We start from the raw sequence: 27,117 nt of genomic DNA, 5'->3' as shown, positions 1-27,117 counted from the left end.
AGAGGATTTATTTATTCATTCAATCAACATCTACTGAGCACCAAGTTCACGACAGTCACTGCTATGGACACTACACATGGAGCACTGCAGGAAACAGACCACCTCTGTCCATCAGACTCATCTGAGGTGTGACGGAAGGAGAAGACTGACAGGAAATGAATGCATCTCAGGTACAATGCACTACAGTAAAAATACCGGTGACCCTTGAAAAACACAGGTTTGAACTGTGTCACCTTATATGCATTTTTTTTTTCAATAAATATACTTGTACTGCAGTACTACAAGATCCAAGGTGGTTGACTCCTCAGAGCTGAACTGTGGATACAGGGAACCAAAGGCAAAGTTATACAAAAATTTGACTGTAGGTAGACTGCTTGAACCCACAGTTCAAGCAGAAACTGTAATAAGTAGTAAGTTTAATTTTTTAAGGCAGGGCAAGAGGGTACCTCAGATTGATTATATTCTTTGCAGCCAAAGATGGAGAAGCTCTATACAGTCAGCAAAAACCAGACTGGGAGCTGACTGTGGCTCACATCATGAACTCCTAATTGAAGAAAGTGGGGAAAATCACTAGACCATTCAAGTATGACCTAAATGAAATCCCTTATGATTATACAGTGGAAGTGAGAAATAGATTTAAGGGACTAGATCTGATAGACAGAGTGCCTGATGAACTATGGACTGAGGTTCGTGACATTGTACAGGAGACAGGGATCAAGACCATCCCCATGTAAAAGAAATGCAAAAAAGCAAAATGGCTGTCTGGGGAGGCCTTAAATAGCTGTGAAAAGAAGAGAAGTGAAAAGCAAAGAAGAAAAGGAAAGATATAAGCATCTGATTGCAGAGTTCCAAAGAATAGCAAGGAGAGATAAAAAAGCCTTCTTCAGCAATCAATGCAAAGAAATAGAGGAAAACAACACAACGGGAAAGACTAGAGAGCTCTTCAAGAAAATTAGAGATACCAAGGGAACATTTCATGCAAAGATGGGCTCAATAAAGGACAGAAATGGTATGGACCTAACAGAAGCAGAAGATATTAAGAAGAGGTGGCAAGAATACACAGAAGAACTGTACAAAAAAGAGCTTCACAACCAAGATAATCATGATGGTATGATCACTCACCTAGAGCCAGACATCCTGGAGTGTGAAGTCAAGTGGGCCTTAGAAAGCATCACTATGAACAAAGCTAGTGGAGGTGATGGAATTCCTGTTGAAAGATGATGCTGTGAAAGTGCTGCACTCAATATGCCAGCAAATTTGGAAAACTCAGCAGTGGCCACAGGACTGGAAAAGGTCAGTTTTCATTCCAATCCCAAAGAAAGGCAATGCCAAAGAATGCTCAAACTACTGCACAATTGCACTCATCTCACATGCTAGTAAAGTAATGCTCAAAATTCTCCAAGCCAGACTTCAGCAATACGTGAACCGTGAACTTCCTGATGTTCAAGCTTGTTTTAGAAAAGGCAGAGGAACCAGAGATCAAATTGCCAAAATCCATTGGATCATGGAAAAAGCAAGAGAGTTCCAGAAAAACATCTATTTCTGCTTTATTGACTATGCCAAAGCCTTTGACTGTGTGGATCACAATAAACTGTGGAAAATTCTGAAAGAGATGGGAATACCAGACCACCTGACCTGCCTCTTGAGAAACCTGTATGCAGGTCAGGAAGCAACAGTAAGAACTGGACATGGAACAACAGACTGGTTCCAAATAGGAAAAGGAGTACATCAAGGCTGTATATTGTCACTCTGCTTATTTAACTTATATGCAGAGTACATCATGAGAAATGCTGGGCTGGAAGAAGCACAAGCTGGAATCAAGATTGCTGGGAGAAATATCAATAGTCTCAGATGTGCAGATGATACCACACTTATGGCAGAAAGTGAAGAGGAACTAAAAAGCCTCTTGATGAAAGTGAAAGAGGAGAGTGAAAAAATTGGCTTAAAGCTCAACATTCAGAAAACGAAGATCATGGCATCTGGTCCCATCACTTCATGGGAAATAGATGGGGAAACAGTGGAAACAGTGTCAGACTTTATTTTTTTGGGCTCCAAAATCACTGCAGATGGTGACTGCAGCCATGAAATTAAAAGACGCTTACTCCTTAGAAGGAAAGTTATGACCAACCTAGATAGCATATTCAAAAGCAGAGACATTACTTTGCCAATAAAGGTCCGTCTAGTCAAGGCTATGGTTTTTCCAGTGGTCACGTATGGATGTGAGAGTTGACTATAAGGAAAGCTGAGCACCGAAGGACTGATGCTTTTGAACTGCGGTGTTGGAGAAGACTCTTGAGAGTCCCCTGGACTGCAAGGAGATCCAACCAGTCCATCCTAAAGGAGATCAGTCCTGCGTGTTCATTGGAAGGACTGATGCTGAAGCTGAAACTCCAATACTTTGGCAACCTCATGTGAAGAGCTGACTCATTGGAAAAGACTCTGATGCTGGGAGGGATCAGGGGCAGGAGGAGAAGGGGACGACAGAGGATGAGATGGCTGGGTGGCATCACCAACTCCGTGGACATGAGTTTGAGTGAACTCTGTAAGTTGGTGTTGGACAGGGAGGCCTGGTGTGCTGTGATTCATGGGGTAGCAAAGAGTCGGACACGACTGAGCAACTGAACTGATGAGGGATACAGAGTGACAAGCAAAGGGTGCTATTTTGGATGGGATATTCAGGGAAGGTCTATCTGAAGAGGTAAAATTTGTGCAGAATTCTGAACAAAATGAGAGACTGAGCCATGTGGCTCATGTGGGGAAAGAGCAGTGATGTAAAAGCTCATAATGATGCTCTGTTTCTTGACTGAATGATAGACACACAGTACCCATGGTACAATGAATTCACTTCACTGTCATAAAGTTTGCCCTTTTAAAGTGTGTAATTCTGTGGGGTCTTTATGTTTACAGGTTGTGCAGACATCATTATCTAAGCATCTTCATCACCTTAAAAAGAAACTGTACCCATTAGAGGTCACTTCCCATTTCCACCTTTCCCCAGCTCCTCACCAACACTAATGCACTTTTTGTGTATTGCTTACTCTGGTTGTTATTGTTGTTGTTCAGTCATGGCCAACTCTTTGAGACCCCATGGACTGCAGCACACCAGGCCTCCCTGTCCATCACCAACTCCCGGAGCTTACTCAAACTCATGTCCATTGAGTTGGTGATGCCATCTAACCATCTCATCCTCTGTCGTCCCCTTCTCCTGCCTTCAATCTTTCCTAGCATCAGGCTCTTTTCCAATGGGTCAATTCTTCGCATCAGGTGGCCAAAGTATTGGAGCTGCAGCATCAGTTCTTCCAATGAATATTCAGGGTTGATTTCTTTAGGAATGAGTGGTTTGATGTTCTTGCTGTCCAAGGGACTCTCAAGAGTCTTCTCCAGCACAATTTGAAAGCATCAATTCTTCAGTGCTCAGCCTTCTGTATAGTCCAACTCTCACATCCGTACATGACTACTGGAAAAACCATAGCTTTGACCATACAGACCTTTGTGGGCAATGTGATGTCTCTGCTTTTTAATAGGCTGTCTAGGTTTGTCATAGCTTTTCTTCCAAGGAGCAAGTGTCTTTTAATTTCATGGCTGCAGTTACCATCTGCAGTGATTCTGGAGCCCAAAACAATAAAGACTGTCACTGTTTCCACTGTTTTCCCATCTATCTGCCAGGAAGTGATGGGACTGGATGCCATGATCTCCATTTTTTGGATGCTGAGTTTCAAGCAAGTTTTGGACATTATTCTATACTCCTGGCTAGGTCAGATAGTAACTCTATGTTTAACTTTTCAAGGAACTGTCAGAACTGTCTTCTGAAAGGGTTATATCATTTCACATTCCCAAAAGCAATGTATGAAGGTTCTAATTTCTCCACATTTTCATCAATACTTGGTATTATCTGTCTTTTTGATTACAGTCAACTAGGCAGGTGTAAAGCAGCACCTTACTGAAGTGATGATTTACATTTCCCTGATGACTAATGATGCTGAGCATCTTTACATGTGCTTATTTGCATTTGAATATCTCCCCTGGAGAAATGTCTAGTCAAATCTATTGCCCCGTTTTTAATTGGGGCATTTATCATTTCACTGATATAGATAAAAATCACTTATCAGCGATATGACTTATATTTTTTCCCCACTTTCTTGGCTGTTCACTTTCTTCATGGTGTTCTTTGAAGCACAAAAGTTTTAAATTTTGATAAAGTCTGATTTACCTATTCATTCTTTTGTTGCTTATGATTTTGGCATCATATTTAAGAAACTAAAGTGCTTATTCCAAGGTTATAAAGATCCACCACTAAGTTTTTCTTCTAAGAGTTTTATAGTTTTAGCTCTTACATTAAGTTATAGATCCATTTTCAGTTAATTTCTAACTATGGTGAGAGCGATGGTGTGCAGTCTGCATTCAACTTCATTTTTCACATGTGGATATCCAGTTGTCCCGGAACCATTTGTTGAAGACTATTCTTTCCACGGGCTTCCCAGGTGCTGCTAGTGGTAAGGAACCCACCTGCTAATTCAGGAGATGTAGAGATGCAGGTTCAATTCCTGGGTCAGGAAGATGCCTTGGAGGAGGGTATGGCAACCCACTCTACTGCTCTTGCCTGGAGAACCTCATGGACAGAGGAGCCTGAAGAACTGCAGTCCATGGGGTCACAAAGAGTCATACAACTGAAGAGACTTAGCATACACGCATCCTTTCCACATTGAAAACTGTCTTGGCACCCTTGCTGAAACTCAACTGACCATAAATGTAGGATCTATTTCTCTACTCTCAATTCTGTCCCACTGATCTGTATGTCATCCTTAAGTCAGTACCATATTGTTCCGATTACTGTAGCTTTGTGGTAGTAAGTTTTGAAATCAGAAGTAATGAGTCCTACAACTCTGTTCTTCATTTTCAATTCTCTGGGCATTCTGCATCCTTTGTGTTTACATCTGATCAGTTTGTCAATTTCTAAAATAAAAAAAAAAAAGCCAGCTGCAATTTTGATAGAGACTGTGCTGAATCTGATCAATTTGGGGAGATTCCCATCTGATCCATGAACGTGAGATGCCCTTCCATTTATTTAGATCTTTTTTAACTTCCTTCCACGATGTTCTGTAGTTTTTGGCAAGATCTCATAGGCCACAGAGTATCTTGGCCTGCCTGCCCGAGAGCCCACGCTTCTCCAGAGCTCTAGAAGAGGCTACCACCGTAACAAGCCCCATGTGCTGCAACTGGGGAGAGGAGCCCCACTCATCGCGGCCAGAGAAAGCCTATGCCCAGGAACCAAGACCCAGCAGCAGTAACAAAGATAAAAAACAAAATTTAAAAAAACATAAGATAATATGGGCAAGATACCCAGTACATATTTTGGGGCACTCAGTTGAAGTTAGCCATTGTGCTCCTCTGTTAAAATCATCTTTACAACTAATCAGTGCTATCAGTAATAATCACGATAGCAAACATTTCTCGAGAACTTACTATGTGCCAGGGATTGTTCTAAGCACTTTACATACAGTCGGTCCTCACTCTGCATGACAGGGCAAGATCAAGATTGTAAAAATAAACAAGCAGGTCGAAACCATGCAAAGTGGTTAACGGGAAAAACTGATCATTCCATGAACTTCAAAAATTCATCTCAAAACTTTAAAGATTCTTTCCTTGCTTATGTTTTTAAGTGAGCTTTCACTAAGTTCCTCTGGCTCAAATCTAGAGCTCCTCCAACAGTGCAGCAGTGCCAACAGACCGATGGGTCAGCTATTTCCCCTACAACTCGTTTAGGTCTGATCTGAATTTCACTCCTTCCACAGTTACCCTTTTATATTTCTTTGCTGCACTTCTATCTTTGTTCACCCATCCCCTTTTGCTTATCCACTTCTGTAAAATATCACATGGGTTTATGAGCAAGATACGAGGTGATAACACAGCCACATGATTTGCTATCTGTGTATGAAATGAATAGCAAATACAGTGACCATCACCAAAAGACTTTGAAAGTGACATGATTACACAACAATCATGATATGCATTGGTATTCACATGGCCATTTATAGTCTAAGTTTGTACTTTATACTGCTGCTGCTGCTGCTAAGTCGCTTCAGTCGTGTCCGACTCTATGCAACCCCAGAGAGGGCAGCCCACCAGGCTCCCCCGTCCCTGGGATTCTCCAGGCAAGAACACTGGAGTGGGGTGCCAGTGCCTTCTCCATGTACTTTATACAATTACACTTAATACAGTGTGGTGACAGCAATCTGAGCTGTGGTGTTGGGGACAGGCATTATTTAATTAAACCACAGCAACCAAAATTAGAAGAAGGCGATGGCACCCCACTCTAGTACTTTTGCCTGGAAAATCCCATGGATGGAGGAGCCTGGTAGGCTGCAGTCCGTGGGGTCACAAAGAGTCAGACACGACTGAGTGACTTCACTTTCACTTTTCACTTTCATGCATTGGAGAAGGAAATGGCAACCCACTCCAGTGTTCTTGCCTGGAGAATCCCAGGGACGGGGGAGCCTGGTGGGCTGCCGTCTATTGGTTCATACAGAGTTGGACACGACTGAAGCGACTTAGCAGCAGCAGCAGCAGCAACCAAAATTAACGCATTTGGAACTATAAAAGGAAGAACTGCCTAAAATAACCTCATTTAGTAGTATTATCACTACTATTTTACAAATGGGAAAAAGGCCACACAGAAATAGGACTAAGCATCAAAAAACAATATTAATTAATCTATCATAAATGTAAATAGCTACCAGCAATTTATTAAAGACTCGGAATTTATTTTACCTAGTATGTTGTCTTTAAACAATTTAGTTAACAAATATCTTTTAAAACTCATTATTTCAGAATCTGCTCAAGTTTATACATACTAATGCAAATACATTCTCCACTTGTAATTTCCTACTGGTACAAAAGAGACAACAACTGTCATTCTATTTCATTTATATTCTAGTGTCACTTAAAATCTCTTGTCACAGGACATCTTTTTCATCTGTGTAGTGTTTTGGGGGAGCACTTCGAATTAAAAACACTCTTAACCCTCACTTTTACTTACTTCCTATTTTAAAACCAAATCTCTGAGTCTGTTCATTTTGCTGAATAAATCATCTTTACCTTCCCAGTTTATTTTTTAATATACTAATGTACTAAATTAATGGTTTCTAGTTTTAAATATTAGTGATCCTTTTATTTGTATTAACGTTAAAACCACATATTAAAAACCATATAATCATCACTTACAAAGTAAATAATGTCAAAGCACCAAGATATTTCTTAAACTTTGTGAATTTGGTTATTAAGGGCAATTATTTATAGAGTGGTTTCCCCAGGTATTGCTTTGCCCCAAGTCATGACAGCTTTTCAGCTCTCCCTAAGGAAAAGTGATGAAGACATCTCTCAAAATACGAGGGGTAAAACCCGTAAGCAACATGCAAAGGGGAAGAGAGGGCCAAGAGAGTTGTGTTTACTGTGTTCTTAGACCTTAACTGAAAGAACTCTACTCATTTGAATCATCTGTCCTGTCACAAAATAGTGTGCAAATTCCCCAAAGAGAGATGCAGCAGTAGTAGCTGGGAAGAGAGGAGACAGGAATGGGTTCAATAGTAAGTTTGATGTACACCTCTCACCCCCTAAGTTTTCAGAAGTTACGGGATGCTTCCCTTTTGTCATGCGTGGTTTCTGGAAGAACAGCTGCTAGCTGTCTGAGGATGTTACATTTCACTCAAACCCCTCCCAGTGGTCTCCCAAGGGTCCTTTACTCAACAAACAAAAAGTTCTTCCAGGAAAAAAGCCTCCTGTCCTGTATGTAAAACAGCTGTAACATCTGAAAAGCACTATGGCTCCTTTGCTTAAATTGTTACTAACAGAAGGAGCCTAACCAAAGTGGTATGAACAGGTCCATTCAGAGTGTGAACAGAATTACCATTCTGATAGCTGTCTGACTGTTACATTGCTCCAACACAAAACCATATGCTCTATGAGAGAGGAATGCATGACCTGTGAGAAAACACTCAGTATTTTACGAGCTTCTTGAATGCTCTCTGTAAAATACACATTCTCTAAGTAATATAATTTAGCCCCATAGTTCACAAGAACTTTAAAATGTGTTTTTACATAACTCTTAAATTTTTAAAATGTCTCAGTGGTGAGGCTGTGACTACCTTGCTGCTGCTACTGCTGCTAAGTCGCTTCAGTCGTGTCCGACTCTGTACGAACCCATAGACAGCAGCCCACCAGGCTCCCCCGTCCCTGGGATTCTCCAGGCAAGAACACTGGAGTGGGTTGCCATTTCCTTCTCCAATACATGAAAGTGAAAAGTGAAAGTGAAGTCACTCAGTCGTGTCTGACTCTTTGTGACCCCACGGACTGCAGCCTACCAGGCTCCTCCATCCATGGGATTTTCCAGGCAAGAGTACTGGAGTGGGGTGCCATTGCCTTCTCCATGTGACTACCTTAGTAATTTTTAAAATAGCTGCTACTGCATTTCCTTCTATAGTTTCCAGAATATACTTGGGAGATAACGAGCCTATTTGCAACCAACAATGTAAAATCCTTACTTTGCAATTTTATATTGCTCACATTCAACTCAAGGTTTAAGACTTTGCAAAGTCATGCTTAACAACTGAATAAAACAGTATAAACCTGAAGTTAACTTTCTGTTCAAGCTACTAGGATAATACTATATAATACTGGAGTATTTAATAGTTTTTAAAAATAAATCTTCACACAATTAAAATATAATGCTTTCGTCAAAAAAAGTTTCACGTACAGTTTCTTTTCAAAGGACATAAGTTAATACTTGTAGTTACAGCTTCCATAAAGCTATGAGGGGGTGGCTCATTTTCAACCAAAATGACTTGCTTCTATTTGCATATTTTAACAGAGGTAAGAATAAGTATGAGATTAAAAACGTAACCTTGTAATTTAGCATAGTAATCTACTTTTGAACTAAAGTTAGTGCAAAATTAACAAAAAACCAAATGTTTGGCAAATTTGCTTTAAAATACACATCCTTAATAAGACGCACAACACTACAAAGAAGCAGAACTAGAGATTTATTAATGAGAATTCCCTTTCTACTCAGAGAGAGGAGGAAAAAGCTTAAGAGGGAGGAGTTTGCTAGGCATACATTGTAAGCACCAACCATCTGTACGGATTCTCCAAGCAGTCTATACACTACAGACTCTCTTCCCCCTAGTTTCCTCACGCTGCATCTTCCCAGTTTTCCTCCTATCTGCATCTTTAAAAATGGCTCGGGGTCTTTTACAGGCTCTAGTTTCTCTCCTGAGAGCAAAGTCCAAAGTCTCACTCTCCTTCTTCCCGTGGAGACCTAACTGAAACGTCTCCCTTGTCTCTAGTCTTGTCAGCCTTGAAACGGATTCCCTGAACAGTAGGCAGAAACAACTTTCTAAAATGAAAATGCCACAAGGCCCTTCAAGTTTTTACATCATTTCAGGTAAAGTCTGAAGTCCTCCACTTTTAGGTAAAGTCAGAACCTCCACATGGTTCTGAGGTTTTACAGAACCTTATCCCTACTTACCTCTTCAGGTGCATTTCGCACACCTCTGCCCCCATATTCCCCACTCCAATAATGGTGAATTTTCAATTCTATGGTCTCCTATTGATGGGACTATTCTTTATCCTTCTTCGTCTGGTTAGTTCATCCTTTAGATTTGGCTTGGAGAGCAATTCCCTAGTCATTCGTATCCTTTCTCTCACACCATGCCATACCAGGCTAAGAACATCACCTCTCACACAGCATCAACAGTGTTTGTCTGTATTCTCTCTTCCTGAAGACAGCAAGTTCCCTAAGACCATCTATCTTATTCCTTTTTGACATTAATAGCATTTAGCAGATATGTAGTACTAATACTTATTTAATTTTCTCAATTGCAGAGACATTACTTTGCCAACAAAGGTCCGTCTAGTCAAGGCTATGGTTTTTCCTGTGGTCATGTATGGATGTGAGAGTTGGACTGTGAAGAAGGCTGAGCACCGAAGAATTGATGCTTTTGAACTGTGGTGTTGGAGAAGACTCTTGAGAGTCCCTTGGACTGCAAGGAGATCCAACCAGTCCATTCTGAAGGAGATCAGCCCTGGGATTTCTTTGGAAGGAATGATGCTAAAGCTGAAACTCCAGTACTTTGCCACCTCATGTGAAGAGTTGACTCATTGGAAAAGACTCTGATTCTGGGAGGGATTGGGGGCAGGAGGAGAAGGGGACGACAGAGGATGAGATGGCTGGATGGCATCACTGACTTGATGGATGTGAGTCTGGGTGAACTCCGGGAGTTGGTGATGGACAGGGAGGCCTGGCGTGCTGCGATTCATGGGGTCGCAAAGAGTCGGACATGACTGAGCGACTGAACTGAACTGACACATCTTATCTCATTCTTCAAAACAGATAAAACCTTCCAAAGCATTTATATAATTTCAAAAGAAACAGCTTGAAAATTTTGTTAAATATTCTATGAACTCTGGTAATTTAAAATCGCCTTTTGTTGTTTTCACAGTTAGCTACTTATAAGGAGTATCTGCCAGAAGCAAAGCTGTGGTTCACCAGACTTCTACACTCCCAACCCAGCTGTAAACAGACTACAACATCCTTAGCCTCCTCATGGTGTCCTCTCTGACAATTACACTGGTCAAAGCGGGCTACTCTCCAACATTCTGTTTATCAAGCGGGCAGAGGGAGGGGCAGCATTTTCTCAGCTCTCCACGGTAAACTACCAGTTCTCAAACTTTAGCTTGGGTAAGAATCATCTGAGAAAACTACTAAAAACGCAGTTTTTCTTAGCCGCCTGCTGTAGTTCTTGTTAAGTTGGAGTGTGGAGCCCAGGAGTCAGAATTTCAAACAAGTAAGCCAGATGACTCTGCTGCAGGGAATCCTCTGTCTGCGTCCTGAGGAACTCTGCCATAGGGAACCGCTTTCTGTCCCTGGTGCAGCTCACTTCCACCCCTCAGCGCCCTGTGGATGGCCAAACTACTCCACTCGGTCACCTACCTTCTTCTCAGCCAGCCCAGGGCGCCGACACACCCAGGTTTCCCGTTTTGTCCACAACTCCTACTATTATCCTGGGTGTTCCCACGTTTTGCACGCTACATTGGGCACACGTTCAGGGAATGATTCTATGTTCAGTCTGCAATCCTTCCAAAGTGATACATAAGGCATCTAAGCTGAGTTTTCATAGCTCATCAAAAACATTCTACTAATGTACATACAGCATGTAGTATGTTGCATTTTTTTTAAATATAAATTGTGAAATACTTGAAATAAAGTCTACTGCATGAGCCCGTCTCCCTACACTGATGTAGAATGATGGGCTGTAGTAATAACAGTCTTATGTATAATTTGTCCCCCTCGGTGTGCTTGTAGGAAGGGTAAGGTAGGTAGTTTGATTCAGATTTGGTGATATGTGGTTAGACAAGGGGCCAAAAAAGTGTAATGACAGATAAAAAAATATACTCAACTAATACAATACACCCAACCTACACTTACATCTCAGCTACAATGCCTTTCATCTTTCACGCCAGTTCTACTTACGCAACTGGGACTCCCAGGGCCACTCTTTGAACCTTGTCATTGCTCAGAAGCAACACTTTTGGAATTTTAAACCTAACAACTTATTTTATGACCACAGTCTCCTCTCATACCTGTTATTGCACGTGATCCAGACAGCAAATCTCCTATCTTGCCTGCTCTCTCCATTTTATCAACACACACACACAGGTATATACACGCACAATCTCAATCTCACTTCTCTCCCCCTGCCCACTTCCCTCTCAGTCCCTCAACAAACTTTTAACAAGAATCTAAAGCATCACTATCTTCTGATAGTTTACTGTCTATTCTCCTGCCCCCCCCCCCAACCCCTGCATCCAGACTACAGTCTTGATTCTAAGTAGTACTGAAGTTTGATAAGAATGAAATCATGTACCAATTTGCATCAAGAAAATTCCGAATTCATTCAAACACTATTACTGTGGAAATATTTTTATGTAACTACATTCAAAACAATTTCTCCTAGATAGTGAAAGTTGTCCATGATAGCATTTGTTTATAAAGGCACAATCTAAAAATTATAACCAAAATACACAGGGCTTCGGCCTTTCATTAAAAATTATGTTTATTCACAATTTTCTATTTCCCAAACAGGAATACAAATCCAGAGTTAATTTAATAGATGTATATATAATAAACACATTTTAAAATTTAATTTGTGGTTAACAGTACTAAGAATATATTCTATACTTTACAAAGAAAATATTAAAATGAATCTATATTTTCAAGGATTAAACATTCCTTGAAAAACATTTGCCATACCTTTCAAAGTGTCCAAGATATACATCTGGTAAAAACTGGCCTTAGGGAAAAGCCCTCATCAAATGTGACTGAGCTACTAAATTTTTCAGGTAACGCAGAAACATTCATCACATGGTATTCAAACTCCAGGGTAGGATGAATGAGGTAGAAAATATGTTAAAGTTACTAAGTCACTTCAGTCGTGTCCAACTCTGTGCAACCCCAGAGACAGCAGCCCACCAGGCTCCCCCGTCCCTGGGATTCTCCAGGCAAGAACACTGGAGTGGGCTGCCATTTCCTTCTCCAATGCATGAAAGTGAAAAGTGAAAGGGAGGTCGCTTAGTCGTGTCCGACTCCTAGTGACCCCATGGACTGCAGCCCACCAGGCTCCTCCGTCCATGGGATCTTCCAAGCAAGAGTACTGGAGTGGGGTGCCAATGCCTTCTCCAATGTTAAAGTTAAGTCACACTAAAACTCAATCTTTTGTTGAAAAATTACTGTGATCCATAAGCTGTACAGTGTGCATATACTATCTCTGTCCTAAATGTAATTGCAAGCTCTTGGGAAAAGCAGATACATAAATGGACAGTCACATTATTAAGGTGAGGGGAGGAAATCTGTTCAAAACAGGCTCTTGTAATTCCTATTCTTCTATTCTTTCTCAAGTCTTTAGACTGCTGAAGTATATTATCCAAACTGATAAGTACAGGGGAACGGAGAAACAATTTAACAAAACAACAACAAAAAAAGAGTAAAAGAAAAATAACAATAAAAACTTTCAAAACGATAAAATTTCCAGCAGCAACAACAACAACAATGACCATGATGCCTACTGGAAAATTAAGGACACAGGATGTGTCCAGTCTAAAGTATGTTTCTTCCTGTTGTTCCACAGAACTCTTGAAACTGTGTTTCTAGTTCTCATTCTAGTATTTGTTCATTCATTCACCAAACATCTAATGAAAGCCCGATTATCAAGTACACGCAGCACTGCTGCCAGGCCCTGGAGATAAGGTAATGAGGAACATTCCTGGCGACACTGTACTTACAGCCAATCACGTGAGTTTTTGATATGGCTAGTCAACGTAGGCAATTCCATAACAACCTCAGGCCCCTTTTCCTCAGTTGTAAACTAAAGTAGTGAGATCCAGGGATCTTCAAGGTACTTCTACTGAATTAACATTCTGTGCTTTAACTCAAAACTTGCAGACCAGGAATATTTAAGACATAGGGAACCCAAGGATCCACAGGCAGAATTCAAGTGATCCTAAACTCCTTGAAATTGAACACAAGATTTGGCAGTTTTGTATATAGTACGTTTTTCTAGAGACAAGGTCCACAGATGGAAAAAGCTAAATTAGGAATTTTAGTTTTGGGCCTACCAGAGGAAAAGTTTTATTTTGGCTAAGGTAATTTTTCTAAATCTGCCAAATATAACTTAATTCACAAGAAGTTTCAATTTAACTCACAAGGAGCTAATATTTGCTTCTTTAAACTCATGGTATAAATCGCACATTTCTAACCTAATATTTTGACCAGCGCTGCAGGACTGTTGCTGAACTGATAGGATTGTTGCTGAAGCGCCAGTATTTTGGTCATCTGATACAAACAGCTGACTCACTGGAAAAGTCCCTAATGCTGGGAAGATGGAGGGGAGGAGAAGAGGGCATTAGAGGATGAGATGGCTGGATGGCATCACCAACGCAATGGACATGAACTTGGCCAAACTTCAGGAGATGGTAAGGGAGAGGGAGGCCTGTTGTGCTGCAGTCCATGGGGTCTCAAAGAGTCCAACAGGACTGGGTGACTGAACAACAACAATGTAACAGAATAAATTATAAATAACATGTAGCTTATATAAGTAAAAGAATAATTTGTATTCTTTCGAGATTAAACTTTACACTACTCTTTAGAAAACACCAATTGCTTTTTATTTAGAAGCAAAAACAGTTTTGCTGTAAAGAACTGCAATAATACTAAGATTATTATCCTATTCTCTCTTCACATAGCTGTTGCCCCTCTAAGACAAGTAACAAACCTTGAAACATTAACAAATGTTAAGCTGCTACCAGGGAATTTCTAGGGCAAATTCTCCCATTATATCCTCTATTTCAATGTGAATGCTGAGGTAAAGTCCACCAGGGCCTCTCATAGTATGAGACTAAGGGAAATCAAGTGAAAAAGGAAACAGTGGCAGTAAGACACAGAAAGAACAGAAGCATCTACACTCTCACTGCCTGGGCCACAGTGACACCAACTGGCCAGCCAAGTAATGACAACTTAATAAGCCATCATCTTAACTTGTGGTTCAGATGGTAAAGAATCTGCCTGCAAGACCCAGATTCGATCCCTGGAGGAGGGCATGGCTACCCACTCCAGTATTTTTGCCTGGAGAATCCCATGGACAGAGGAGCCTGGCAGGCTACAGTCCATGGGGTCGTGGAGCTGGACACAACCGAGCAACTAACACATTCATGTCATATATACATATATATATTTATATATATATATTAAATTTTTATAAGACTTTATACTTTTAAAAGTGTAATATGCATTAAATAAAAGCCATTATATGATTTATTTCATTATCAATTTTTAAAGTTGAAGGACAGTTCATTTACAATGTTGTGAGTTATATAATTTTAGACATCAAGTATGTATAAAAGAAGATGTGTATTAGTAAAACATGCTTTTAAAACTAGAAAACTCTAGTTATGAGGTAGTTTTTTATACAATCTCTTTACTAGTCTATATAATGCTAAGCAATATTTAGTACATTATACACACTTTATCTATGAACTTTTATCTATTTGAAAACAGAAACATGAATTTGACGTTAAATATTGATAAAATTCCCCTTTTATTGCTCAGGAAAATAAAGAAGTGTGCCAAAATGTTAGTAAATATATGCCTAACAGATCTTGAGTGTAATTTATTTAAAACAGTCAAAAGATGCTATTGAAATACTGTTTTCACTCAGTAAAAGGGATCATAGAGGTGATTTTTATTTTAAAATATTAAATATGTAAGAAACTCTCATGATTTATTTTTTCTTTCATAAGAGCAGGTACAAAGAGAAACAAGCTTTATGATGTTGAACTTCTTTACAGAGGTAAAGTGGGGTGTACTGGTTGACTGAATTATTGCTTCCAAGGAGTCTTGCCTACTGGTAAGTGAAGTGAAAGTGAAAGTCGCTCAAAGTCGCTCAGTCGCGTCCAACTCTTTACGACCCCATGGACTATGCAGTTGATGGAATTCCCCAGGCCAGAATACCAGAGTGGGTAGCCTTTCCCTTCTCCAGGGGATCTTCCCAACCCCGGGATCAAACCCAGGTATTCCAAATTGCAGGTAGATTCTTTACCAGCTGAGTCACAAGGGAAGACCAAGAATAGTGGAGTATGTAGCCTATCCCTTCTCCAGTGGATCTTCCTGACCCAGGAATCGAACTGGGGTCTCCAGCACTGCAGGTGGATTCTTTACCAACTGAGCTATGAGGGAAGAACTTTGCCTACCAGTAAAGTTCATATCTATTAAGAGGAGACCTCCAGGACAACATTTCCTTTTTTCCTTCTCTATCCCTCAATAGAAAATGAAACATTATAGGGGAATCTCCAAAAAGAGAATTAGACATTAAGTAAGAAGTTAACTTATAAAGCAGCAAGTTAACTGGCTTTCTATGTAAGCAAAGAACTTACACAGATATACGAGTTAATTCACTTCACTCTTAAAAGACTCTGAAGTTAAAACTCGAAAGGATTAAAAAAAACCTTATCAATGATTCAGTTCAGTTCAGGTCAGTCACTGAGTCGTGCATCACCAACTCCCGGAGTTCACTCAGACTCACGTCCATCGAGTCAGTGATGCCATCCAGCCATCTCATCCTCTGTCGTCCCCTTCTCCTCCTGCCCCCAATCCCTCCCAGCATCAGAGTCTTTTCCAATGAGTCAACTCTTCGCATGAGGTGGCCAAAGTACTGGAGTTTCAGCTTTAGCATCATTCCTTCCAAAGAAATCCCAGGGCTGATCTCCTTCAGAATGGACTGGTTGGATCTCCTTGCAGTCCAAGCGACTCTCAAGAGTCTTCTCCAACACCACAGTTCAAAAGCATCAGTCCTTCGGCGCTCAGCCTTCTTCACAGTCCAACTCTCACATCCATACATGACCACAGGAAAAACCATAGCCTTGACTAGACAGACCTTTGTTGGCAAAGGAATGTCTCTGCTTTTCAATATGCTATCTAGGTTGGTCATAACTTTCTTTCCAAGGAGTAAGCATCTTTTAATTTCATGGCTGCAGTCACCATCTGCAGTGATTTTGGAGCCCAAAAAAATAAAGTCTGACACTGTTTCCACTGTTTCCCCATCTATTTCCCATGAAGTGATGGGACCGGATGCCATGATCTTCGTTTTCTGAATGTTGAGTTTTAAGCCAACTTTTTCACTCTCCTCTTTCACTTTCATCAAGAGGCTTTTTAGTTCCTCTTCACTTTCTGCCATAAGGGTGGTATCATCTGCATATCTGAGGTTATTGATATTTCTCCCGACAATCTTGATTCCAGCTTGTGCTTCTTCCAGCCCAGCGTCTCTCATGATGTACTCTGCATATAAGTTAAATAAGCAGGGTGACAGTATACAGCCTTGATGGACTCCTTTTCCTATTTGGAACCAGTCTGTTGTTCCATGTCCAGTTCTAACTGTTGCTTCCTGACCTGCATACAGATTTCTCAAGAGGCAGGTCAGGTGGTCTGGTTCCCATCTCTTTCAGAATTTTCCACAGTTTATTGTGATCCACACAGTCAAAGGCTTTGGCATAGTCAATAAAGCAGAAATAGATGTTTTTCTGGAACTCTCTTGCTTTTTCCATGATCCGGCGGATGTTGGCAATTTGATCTCTGGTTCCTCTGCCTTTTCTAAAACCAGCTTGAACATCAGGAAGTTCACGGTTCACGTATTGCTGAAGCCTGGCTTGGAGAATTTTGAGCATTACTTTACTAGCAAGGCAAATTAAGGTACTCAACTAAAGACTCATGAATAGGTTTAAGGTACAAAGTAACCCTAAAGAAGAACGAAGCTAGAGGAATTACCAGGTACCAAGGCTGAAGCTACTATTTATTTCAGACTTAATTACTCTAGTAAGTGGGTAAGACAGTGTGGTATTACTGCAAGGATAGACAAAAAGACCAAGAAATAACACAGTCAGCCAAGTAATACAGCTACACATATATGATCAAGAGCAAAGGCCCCTGTGTGGAAAAAGAATTTTTTTTCAATAAACAATGCATATCACATGATATGCATGTGGGGGGAAAATGAGCCTTGACTTCTACATCATGCCATACACAAAATTCAAGATGGATCATAGACCTATGTGTAAGAAGTAAAGCAGAGAAACTTTTAGAAGATGGAAGTATCTTGACTGATATGGGGATAAGCAAAGATACAAGGGTCACAAAAATCACTAAAGGGAGGGAAACACTAATAAATTGGACTTCATTAAAATTAGCCTTTGGTCATCTAAAGATACCATTAATATAGTACAAAAGCTACTTACAGACTGCAGATAAACATCTGCAATACACACATCCATACAAATGACTTATACCCAGAACATACAAAGAACTGTTACAAATGAACTAGAAAAAGGCATACACCTAACAGAAAAACGAGCAAAGGACTTGAAAAGGTACTTCATAACAGATAATATTCACATGGTCAGTAAGAATCTGAAAATACGCTTGACGTCATTAGTCATCAAGGAGATGCATGTTAAAACCATGAGGTAACTACTATGATTTCATCAGAATGGCAAAAACTTAAAAGTATGACAATAACAAAAACTGGTAATGATGTGGAACAACTAGAACACTTATTCACCGCTGGCAGGATTGTCAACTAATTTGATCATTCAGCAAACTAGTTGACAAAATCTACCAAAGCCAAACATCACATATCCATGATCTGCAATTCCACTGCATGGTAAATACCCAACAGAAGTAGGTGATCACGTACACTGAAAGGCCTACACAGGAAAGGCCACAGCGGCTGTACTCGTAACAGGGGCAGACTGGAGGCGACCTAGGCATCGTCTATGGCTGATTCACGCTGATGTTTGGCAGAACAAACAACAAACGGTAAAGCAATTATCCTTCAATTAAAAAGTAAATACATTTTAAAACAAACAAACAAACCCAACCAGAAATGAAAATAAATAAAACAAAAAGAAAAATAATAGATTTTAAAAACAAACCAAATGGATAAACAAATCAGGGCCTATTAGCACACACTGTGGTGTATTAACACAATGGAAAACCGTATCACAAGGAAAAAGAATTGGCGGTGGTTCAGTCGTCCTTGTGTCCAACTCTTGCAAACCATGGACTATAGCCCACCAGACTCCTCTGTCCATGGGGTTTTCCAGGCAAGGATACTGGAGTGATTTGCCATTTCCTTCTCCAGGGGAAAAGAAGAATTAGATATTGCCAAAGCCACAACAACAACATTCCAGATACAATGCTGGGTGAAAGCCAGTCGGAAAAGAGTACACCTAGTGTGATTCCACTTACATGCAGTTCAGGCCGAGTCAGAAGCAATCAGTGGTGACAGGATGACGACAGCAGGAATGACCCAGGAAGGGAGGGGACATACTGCCTAGCAGACGGCGCGGGGGCTGGGAAAGACCCGGAGATGCTCTCCATACCGGCGTGGGCGCTGGTTCCACTGAGCCGTACACTCAATATGTGCGTCGTTTACTATGCAAAAGCTACAGCTCAAAAAAAACACCCCAAGCTAAAGATGGCAGGTGAATCTTCAAAACAGTGCAGCGTTTTGTATGTGCTGCTTTCTTCTTAGAAAGCTCCATCAGACTGTCTCTAGAACGCCCGCTCTCGGGCGGCAGGCACCTCTGTCATTTTGTTGTGGACCAGGCACTGTCATCCCTGGTGCCTGGTGCACAACATACACGCAATAAACACCTGCAGGATAGATTCGCGAAAAGGAGCTGTTACCAAAAATAAGACAAAGCAGTCATTAACCAAAATCCTGGTATAATGAGTTATTTAAATTAACAGAAATTTATAAAGCTATTGGTAGAGTGCCTAATGATGGTAACTTGAGTTCCCTTAATATGCAAGTATATCTCAGTGTTTTCGAATACCAGAAAGACTAAAATCTGAAGTGAAACTTTCCTCCGAGTGCTCAGAATTTCCACCTGCCAATGCAGGATACACAAAAGATGACGGTTTGATTGCTGGGTCGGGAAGATCCCCTGGAGGAAGAAATGGCAACCCATTCCAGTGTTCTTGCCTAGGAAATACTACAGATAGAGAAGCCTGGCAACCACGGCATTGCAAACAGTCGGACACAACTGAGTGAGCACACACACAGCTGGTTTACAACGCTGTGTGAGCTTCAGGTGTACACATTCTGTCAGTCACTTGGTATTGGCCCATGGGTCCTTATAAACCAAGTTAAAACACTTGCAATTAAAATAAAAACACATCCCAAGCTTGAAGACACATCTATTTCTTCTAATGACTTGAGCCAAAAATAAGTGAAATAGAGTGGAATTTTCCAAAAGTCTATTAAAATGATCTATCTAAAAAGCGCTTCTCAACCAGAGGCCAGTTCCTCCCTGCCCCTGACATTTGGCGATGTCTGGGTACGTTTGTGCTTGTCAACGACTGGAGGGGCCACTGGCATCCACCAGGAAGAGCTCAGGGATGCTGCCACCACCCCACACGCACAGGCCAACCCCTCCACAAGGGAAGTTTTCTGGCCCCAAATGCCAATGATGCTGGGAACGGGAAATTGTGATCTAAAATATCACCTTCTGGGGACTTCCCTGATGGTCCAGTGGTTATGAACCTGCCTTTCGATGCAAGAGACATGAGTTCAATTCCTGGTCAGGGAACTAAGATCCATCACGTTGTGGGGCAACCAAGACCTTGCACCCCAACTAGAGGGCCTGGGTGCTGCAACTACAGCACCCCGCGCCCAACCACAGCGCCCCGCGCGGCAACCACAGCGCCCCGCGCCGCAACCACAGCGCCCACAGCGCCCCGACTACAGCGCCCCGACTACAGCGCCCGGCGCCGCAACCACAGCGCCCCAACTACAGCACCCCGCACCGCAACCACAGTGCCCACAGCGCCCCGCGCCGCGACCACAGCGCCCCGCGCCACAACCACAGCGCCCCGCGCCACAACCACAGCGCCCCGCGCCCAACCACAGCACCCCGCGCCCAACCACAGCGCCCCGCGCCGCAACCACAGCGCCCACAGCGCCCCGACTACAGCGCCCGGCGCCGCGACCACAGCGCCCACAGCGCCCCGCGCCGCAACCACAGCGCCCACAGCGCCCCGACTACAGAGCCCCGACTACAGCGCCCGGCGCCGCAACCACAGCGCCCCAACTACAGCACCCCGCACCGCAACCACAGTGCCCACAGCGCCCCGCGCCGCGACCACAGCGCCCCGCGCCGCAACCACAGCGCCCACAGCGCCCCGACTACAGCGCCCCGACTACAGCGCCCGGCGCCGCGACCACAGCGCCCACAGCGCCCCGCGCCGCGACCACAGCGCCCTGCGCCGCGACCAGAGAAGCCTATGTGCTGCAGTGGAGACCCAATGCAGCCAAAAATAAGTATTTTAAAAAATAATTAAAATTTTAAAAATTAAAAGTAAAATATTATCTTCTGTTAAACTAAAGAACTTTATTCTCAAACATATGAAGTAAAAGAGTCCAATTTTTTTAAGCTGTAAAATAATTCAAGTATCTTTCAACCATTACTTTTTCATGAGTATGAAAACTGTATTTTTAAAGTTATTTAACATTGTACACGTGTCAAGTGTTTGACACACACATGTCAAAAAGGAATGTTTAACAGAAATATCTCCAGAAATAACTAACATCACTCTCATTTCTAGGACTCTATTAGGCATATTACTTATTTTAATATCATTTAACATTAACATCACCATAAAAATAAAATTCTCATTTAGAGAGATTAAAATAAGTAAATCTCTGCTCAAGGTACTAGGAAAGACATAGCTGAAATTTGAACCCACATTATCTCTAAACCCATGGTGTTTCCATTTAAATGCATTACATTTCAATTTCAAATGAGAGGCAGATCAAAATTAAACAGATCCCAAGTTTCATTTTCCACTGAGTCAAATATGTCACTCTAGAAAGTAAACAGCAAAATGAAGAGGCACCTACTTAGGAATTATGTACTAAGAAAAGAGACCAGCGTTTTAAAGGATAACCTATAGTTAATATTTTTTCTTATTACAAGTAGAATGAAGTAGTTTTTTAAATAAAGTTATATGCCAAAATCATTAGAGACACTCTTGCTCTGATTATACAATAAAATTACAGATAGTAACATCAAAGCCTAAATGCTTTACTTTGGCCAGAAGCTTATTCTGGACAAATTACTAACATGACCCACCTAGTCATCCCTCCATAATAATATTAGATTCCAGAATATAGTCAATCTAAGAACATATTCCTATATTATGAATAAACACTATTACTTTCATCTCAGCACTGAAGGGCTTATCATGAGTCTTTGTATTTAGAGACAGAAGTGTTCTTACCCTATTAAAGCCATGTTCATGAGAGTCATCAACTTCTCCATTACTAGTCACTGGAATTTCTGCTGCTGAATTTTTTGGCGATTCTTGAGCCATGGTAGACTCCTAAAAAAACGAGGAAAGAAACAGTCATAAGTAACACCAAATCACAAAAGGCAAATATTCACAAGACTATATTCATGTTTATAGCACATAAAAGCCACCATTACAGCCTACCTAATCCTTGTATAATAAACATGATACCAATATAATAAAAACACATCTGGCTTTTAAAACTGCATTCAACTTAGATTTCTTGATCTTATTGTAGGTACCTTATTGTAGATGCCTGGGGGCAAATGACACAAAATTTTTTTTTAATGAAAATAATGTCATAGTCTTACTGAAAATGGGCTTCCCTGGAAGCTCAGAGGATAAAGAGTGTGCCTGCAATGCGGGACACCTGAATTTGATCCCTGGCTCAGGAAGATCCCCTGCAGAAGGGGATGGCAACCCACTCCAGTACTCTTGTCTGGAGAATCCCATCGACAGAGGAGCCTGGTGGGCTACAGGCCATGGGGTCACAAGAGTCAGACCCAACCGAAGCAGCTTAGTCCACTAGCACAGACAGACAGATCTAACCAACACTTAGTGAAACCTGTTATGTGCAAGGCACTCCCCAAGATTCCACAGAATATAAAGAACAAGTGAGGCAGTCACTGCTCTAGGGAAAAGAACCGCTGGTTTAGTGAGGGAGACTGACTGGACTCTTTAGTAAACACCTAGGACAGGTAAGGATCCATCCCTTTTTCTTAAGGATCCTTTAAAACTTCTGGAATACTACAGATTACATAAATCCTAGGGTCTTCCTAGGCCAGATTTCTATTTCTTGGCAGCTCTAGAAATGTTCTACTTTCAACATTTAGATCCTCTTTTAGATTAATTACACTTCTTATACAAACCTCTTTCTTTACCATGACAAATTTTATATTAATACATAATAATGTTTCTAATGTCTGACACAAACTGAATAGACTATCTCTGTATCCCCAGGGCAACAGGATGCAGATCTAAGCAAATTAATACATCCCCTCAGGTCAGGCCCCTGAGGACAGAGACGGTCAGAGCCATCACCGTATCATCAGATCGGCCCAGGGTCTGACGAGCATGAGGTTCTTAACAAACGCTTACTACTGAGTAAAAAGGATGTGAGTTACATCAAAAGTCTGAGTCGCAATTGTGAAGGTGTTAGACTGATCATTATACACTTAAGCTCCACACTCACTCCTCTGTCCCACCCATGGACCATGGAGCCATATGTTCGTTACTTCTTATGAATATCACTGCGTGAAGACAAACTAACGGGAAACGTCTGAAGTAACAAAACCAAAAAAAAAGTGAATTATCAAGTACCTCAAAATCAGTGTACTTTAATTACTTGGTGACAGTTTTAACAAAAGACTAAAATGTCAAACTGAAATCCTAACTGGTTATGCCAATGAAAAAAGAACTTTCATAATAATGTCAAATCCTATTAATATCACTTAAAACATGTCTCAGAAAACTTAGTTATTTCCTTGCATTCTTAAAATATCTTATAAAAAATACTGGCTTAAAAAATGCCATATTTCAGAGTCTATCATACCACAGGCTCGAAACTAGTGACGGAATTAATAAACTGAACATCTCATGTAAGCCTTGAAAATTGAAAAAAAGAAATTTCAGAGAGAAGACTTCAAAAAGTTGAAGGTGGGAAAACAAAACATTCCTCTGCTTTAGACTGGATTCTGGGGAAGTCTCTGAACGCATGAGGCTTACTGCAGAATCCTCCACGAGCGTGAGTGAGGGCAGGAAGCCCCGACACAGCTGCAGTGCGGTTATGTCATAAGGCTCGGCCCATCCTACACAGAGCACTGAAGCTGAGGCTCTTTAAGCTGTTCCAAATTAAGGCAACGGGACCAGGCCTTTGAGCCCCCACATCCATACCTGATTGTTAGATGCAAGCTATCCGCTAGATAGGAGTATAATTGTGGACAATGCAGCTCTCTTTCGCAGAGGCAATTCCTGGAGAGACTCAGCTATGAGCCCTCAGCAGGCACCACTCCTGGAAGGAGGGCCCTAGTCCTAAAGCAGGTAACTGAGTCCCTCATCATAGCATCCACTGTATCTTCCTTATGATTATTCTAAAGTAGTATCTACTTTAAAAGGATTTGAAATGTCTTATTTAAATTATATCTGGCTACCTTTATGCATGTATGAAGCCTGGCGTGCTGCAGTTCATGGGGTCGCAAAGAGTCAGACACAATGGAGCAACTGAACTGAACTGAATGCATGTATTTACGGACGTTCACTGATCTCTAATAAGAGAAACTCCCTCTTTCACAGTCCCCAGTTAAGAGGTGGCCACCGATTGAGCCAAAGAAGAATCCTTGACACAAGGCCTTGCAATTCACAGGTCTGACAATAGGGCCTGGTTAGAAAATTACTGCCAATACAGAAAAGAGGAATTTCCTGAGCCAAACTCTTTCTGAAGGTCTGAACTGGGGATACTGAGTGATTCAACCAACTAGGGTACTGGGAAGACGAAAGCGCAATAAGAGCAAAGAGTAGAATTATACTGATGAGAAGTCACAGCTTAAAAATTCACAAACTCTACTTGACAAGTGTTAGCAAACTTATGAAAGTTTGCTGACAAAGTGTTATCTGTGTCTAGATCTTCTGTTTCTAAATTATGACCTTATAATAATAATAAACCTTGCTTTTATATTCTTTTTTATTGTGGTAAAAAAAAACACATAACATAAAATTTACCCTTTTAACCATTTCTAAATGCATAGTTCATCAGGGTTACATATATTTACACTGCTGTGTAATCAATCTCCAGAATTTTTCCATGTTGCAGAACTGAAACTTTATACCCATTAAACAATGACTTCATTTCCATCGTCCTCCAACTCCCCTACAGCCCTTGGTAAGCATCACTTTACTTTCTGTTTCTATGAGCTTGATTGCTCTAGATACCTCACATCAATGCAGTCATATAGTATTTGACTTTTTGTGACTGGATTACTTCTTTACATGGTTTCCCCAAGATTCATCCATATTGGACATGTGTCAAAATTTCCTTTCTCTTTAAGGCTGACTAATAATCGGCTGCATATACTGTTGTTAAGTTGCTAAGTCGTGTCTGTCTCTTTGCAAGCCCATGGACTGCAGCACACCAGGCTTCCCTGTCCTCCACTATTTATCTCCCCGAGTTTGCTCAAGTTGATGTCCACTGCTTGTATATACCACATTTATTCAGTTCACTGATGGACATTTAGGTTGCTTCCATTTCTTGGCTATTACAAATAGTGCTGCTACTGCTGTATGAACATGGGTGTGGATGTATCTCTTCAAGATCTTGCTTTCAATTCTTTCGGAAACATACCCCAAAGTGGGACTGCTAGACCACATGGTAATTCAAAAACACAGCAAGACCCTACGGTCCTTGCCCCCTCTGTCCCACATCCTTTGCCTGCCTTTTGTCTGTGGAAAACTTTAGTTGAAGAATAAGCTTAATCAGAGAAACGAGAAATGCAGAAACAAAGGAAAACAGTCAAAGGAGAAAAATAATAATAATGGAGTCATTAAGCATAGTCAAGGACTCTTCGTTCCTTCTCAAGGACTCTAGATGATCTCCTGAGCCATACCGTGTGAGCTGTCTTATAGATACTGAAATCCCCGGTGAAAGAAGCTAGCTATATGATGACCAGACTGTACTCATGACATAAGCTGCCACAATTCTCAGAACTGGCCTCAAAGAAGTGAGAACAAATGGACCTTGGAACTGAAGATTAACTGCACCTAAAGCAATCAAGATGACACTGGTCAGCCACTGATGACCAATTTGAGGATGAGTGCCAGAGATGACTGCGTTGTTTCTGCATGTAGTCCCCCCTCCCCTCACTTCTGTCTACAAAAGCTCTTGCCCCACTGATTGCCAGTAGGGGGGAGTCAGCCTTTGGACAGATGTCCATCCTGCCAGCCAGTTGCCAGCATCTGAATTAAAGCAAACTTTCCTTTTCACCAACCTAGCCTGTTTATTGGCTTTTCAGTGGCAAGCAGCCAGACCCCAGACTCTTCTGGTAACAAGTTTATTTTTAATTCTTTTAGGAAACCCTATATTATTTTCTATTAACGGTTTCACTATTTTATATTCTTACCAACAATGCATAAAGGCTCTAGTTTCTTCACATCCTCACCAATAATTATTATTTACATTTTTAAAATAGTAACCATCCTAACAAGCGTGAAGAGATACCTCATTGTGGTTCTGATTTGCATTTCCCTAATGATTAGATGTTCAAGCTTGTTTTAGAAAAGGCAGAGGAACCAGAGATCAAATTGCCAACATCCGCCGGATCATGGAAAAAACAAGAGAGTTCCAGAAAAACATCTATTTCTGCTTTATTGACTATGCCAAAGCCTTTGACTGTGTGGATCACAATAAACTGTGGAAAATTCTTCAAGAGATGGGAATACCAGACCACCTGACCTGCCTCTTGAGAAATCTGTATGCAGGTCAGGAAGTAACAGTTAGAATTGGACATGGAACAACAGACTGGTTCCAAATAGGAAAAGGAGTCCATCAAGGCTGTATACTGTCACCCTGCTTATTTAACTTATATGCAGAGTACATCATGAGAAATGCTGGACTGGAAGAAACACAAGCTGGAATCAAGACTGCCAGGAGAAATATCAATAACCTCAGATATGCAGATGACACCACCCTTATGGCAGAAAGTGAAGAGGAACTAAAAAGCCTCTTGATGAAAGTGAAAGTGGAGAGTGAAAGAGCTGGCTTAAAGCTCAACATTCAGAAAACGAAGATCATGGCATCCGGTCCCATCACTTCATGGAGAATAGATGGGGAGATGGTGGAAGCAGTGGCTGACTTTATTTTTCTGGGCTCCAAAATCACTGCAGATGGTGACTGCAGCCATGAAATTAAAAGATGCTTACTCCTTGGAAGGAAAGTTATGACCAATCTAGACAGCATATTAAACAGCAGAGACATTACTTTGCCAACAAAGGTCTGTCTAGTCAAGGCTATGGTTTTTCCCGTGGTCATGTATGGATGTGAGAGTTGGACTGTGAAGAAAGTTGAGCATTGAAGAATTGATGCTTCTGAACTGTGGTGTTGGAGAAGACTCTTGAGAGTCCCTTGGACTGCAAGGAGATCCAACCAGTCCATCCTAAAGGAGATCAGTCCTGGGTGT

At 41.3% G+C, this 27,117-nt stretch overlaps 1 protein-coding gene across 11 annotated transcripts in view; it reads right to left on the bottom strand.

The window, feature by feature from the left end:
* The window catches only part of ARFIP1 (ADP ribosylation factor interacting protein 1), a 135,563-nt gene that overhangs the window by 65,713 nt on the left and 42,733 nt on the right, over nt 1-27,117 (bottom strand). For all 11 annotated transcript variants that reach the window (XM_006051678.4, XM_025268187.3, XM_006051682.4 and 8 more), the window contains one exon: nt 21,881-21,982. In XM_006051678.4, the coding sequence (XP_006051740.2) occupies nt 21,881-21,973 (93 nt within the window). In that variant the 5' untranslated portion in view covers nt 21,974-21,982. Of the gene's footprint in view, nt 1-21,880; nt 21,983-27,117 lie in introns of those variants that run through there.

The sequence above is a fragment of the Bubalus bubalis genome, chromosome 17 (assembly GCF_019923935.1).
Source record: "Bubalus bubalis isolate 160015118507 breed Murrah chromosome 17, NDDB_SH_1, whole genome shotgun sequence".
NCBI lineage: Eukaryota > Metazoa > Chordata > Mammalia > Artiodactyla > Bovidae > Bubalus > Bubalus bubalis.
This window is presented reverse-complemented; position numbering and strand designations above follow the sequence as displayed.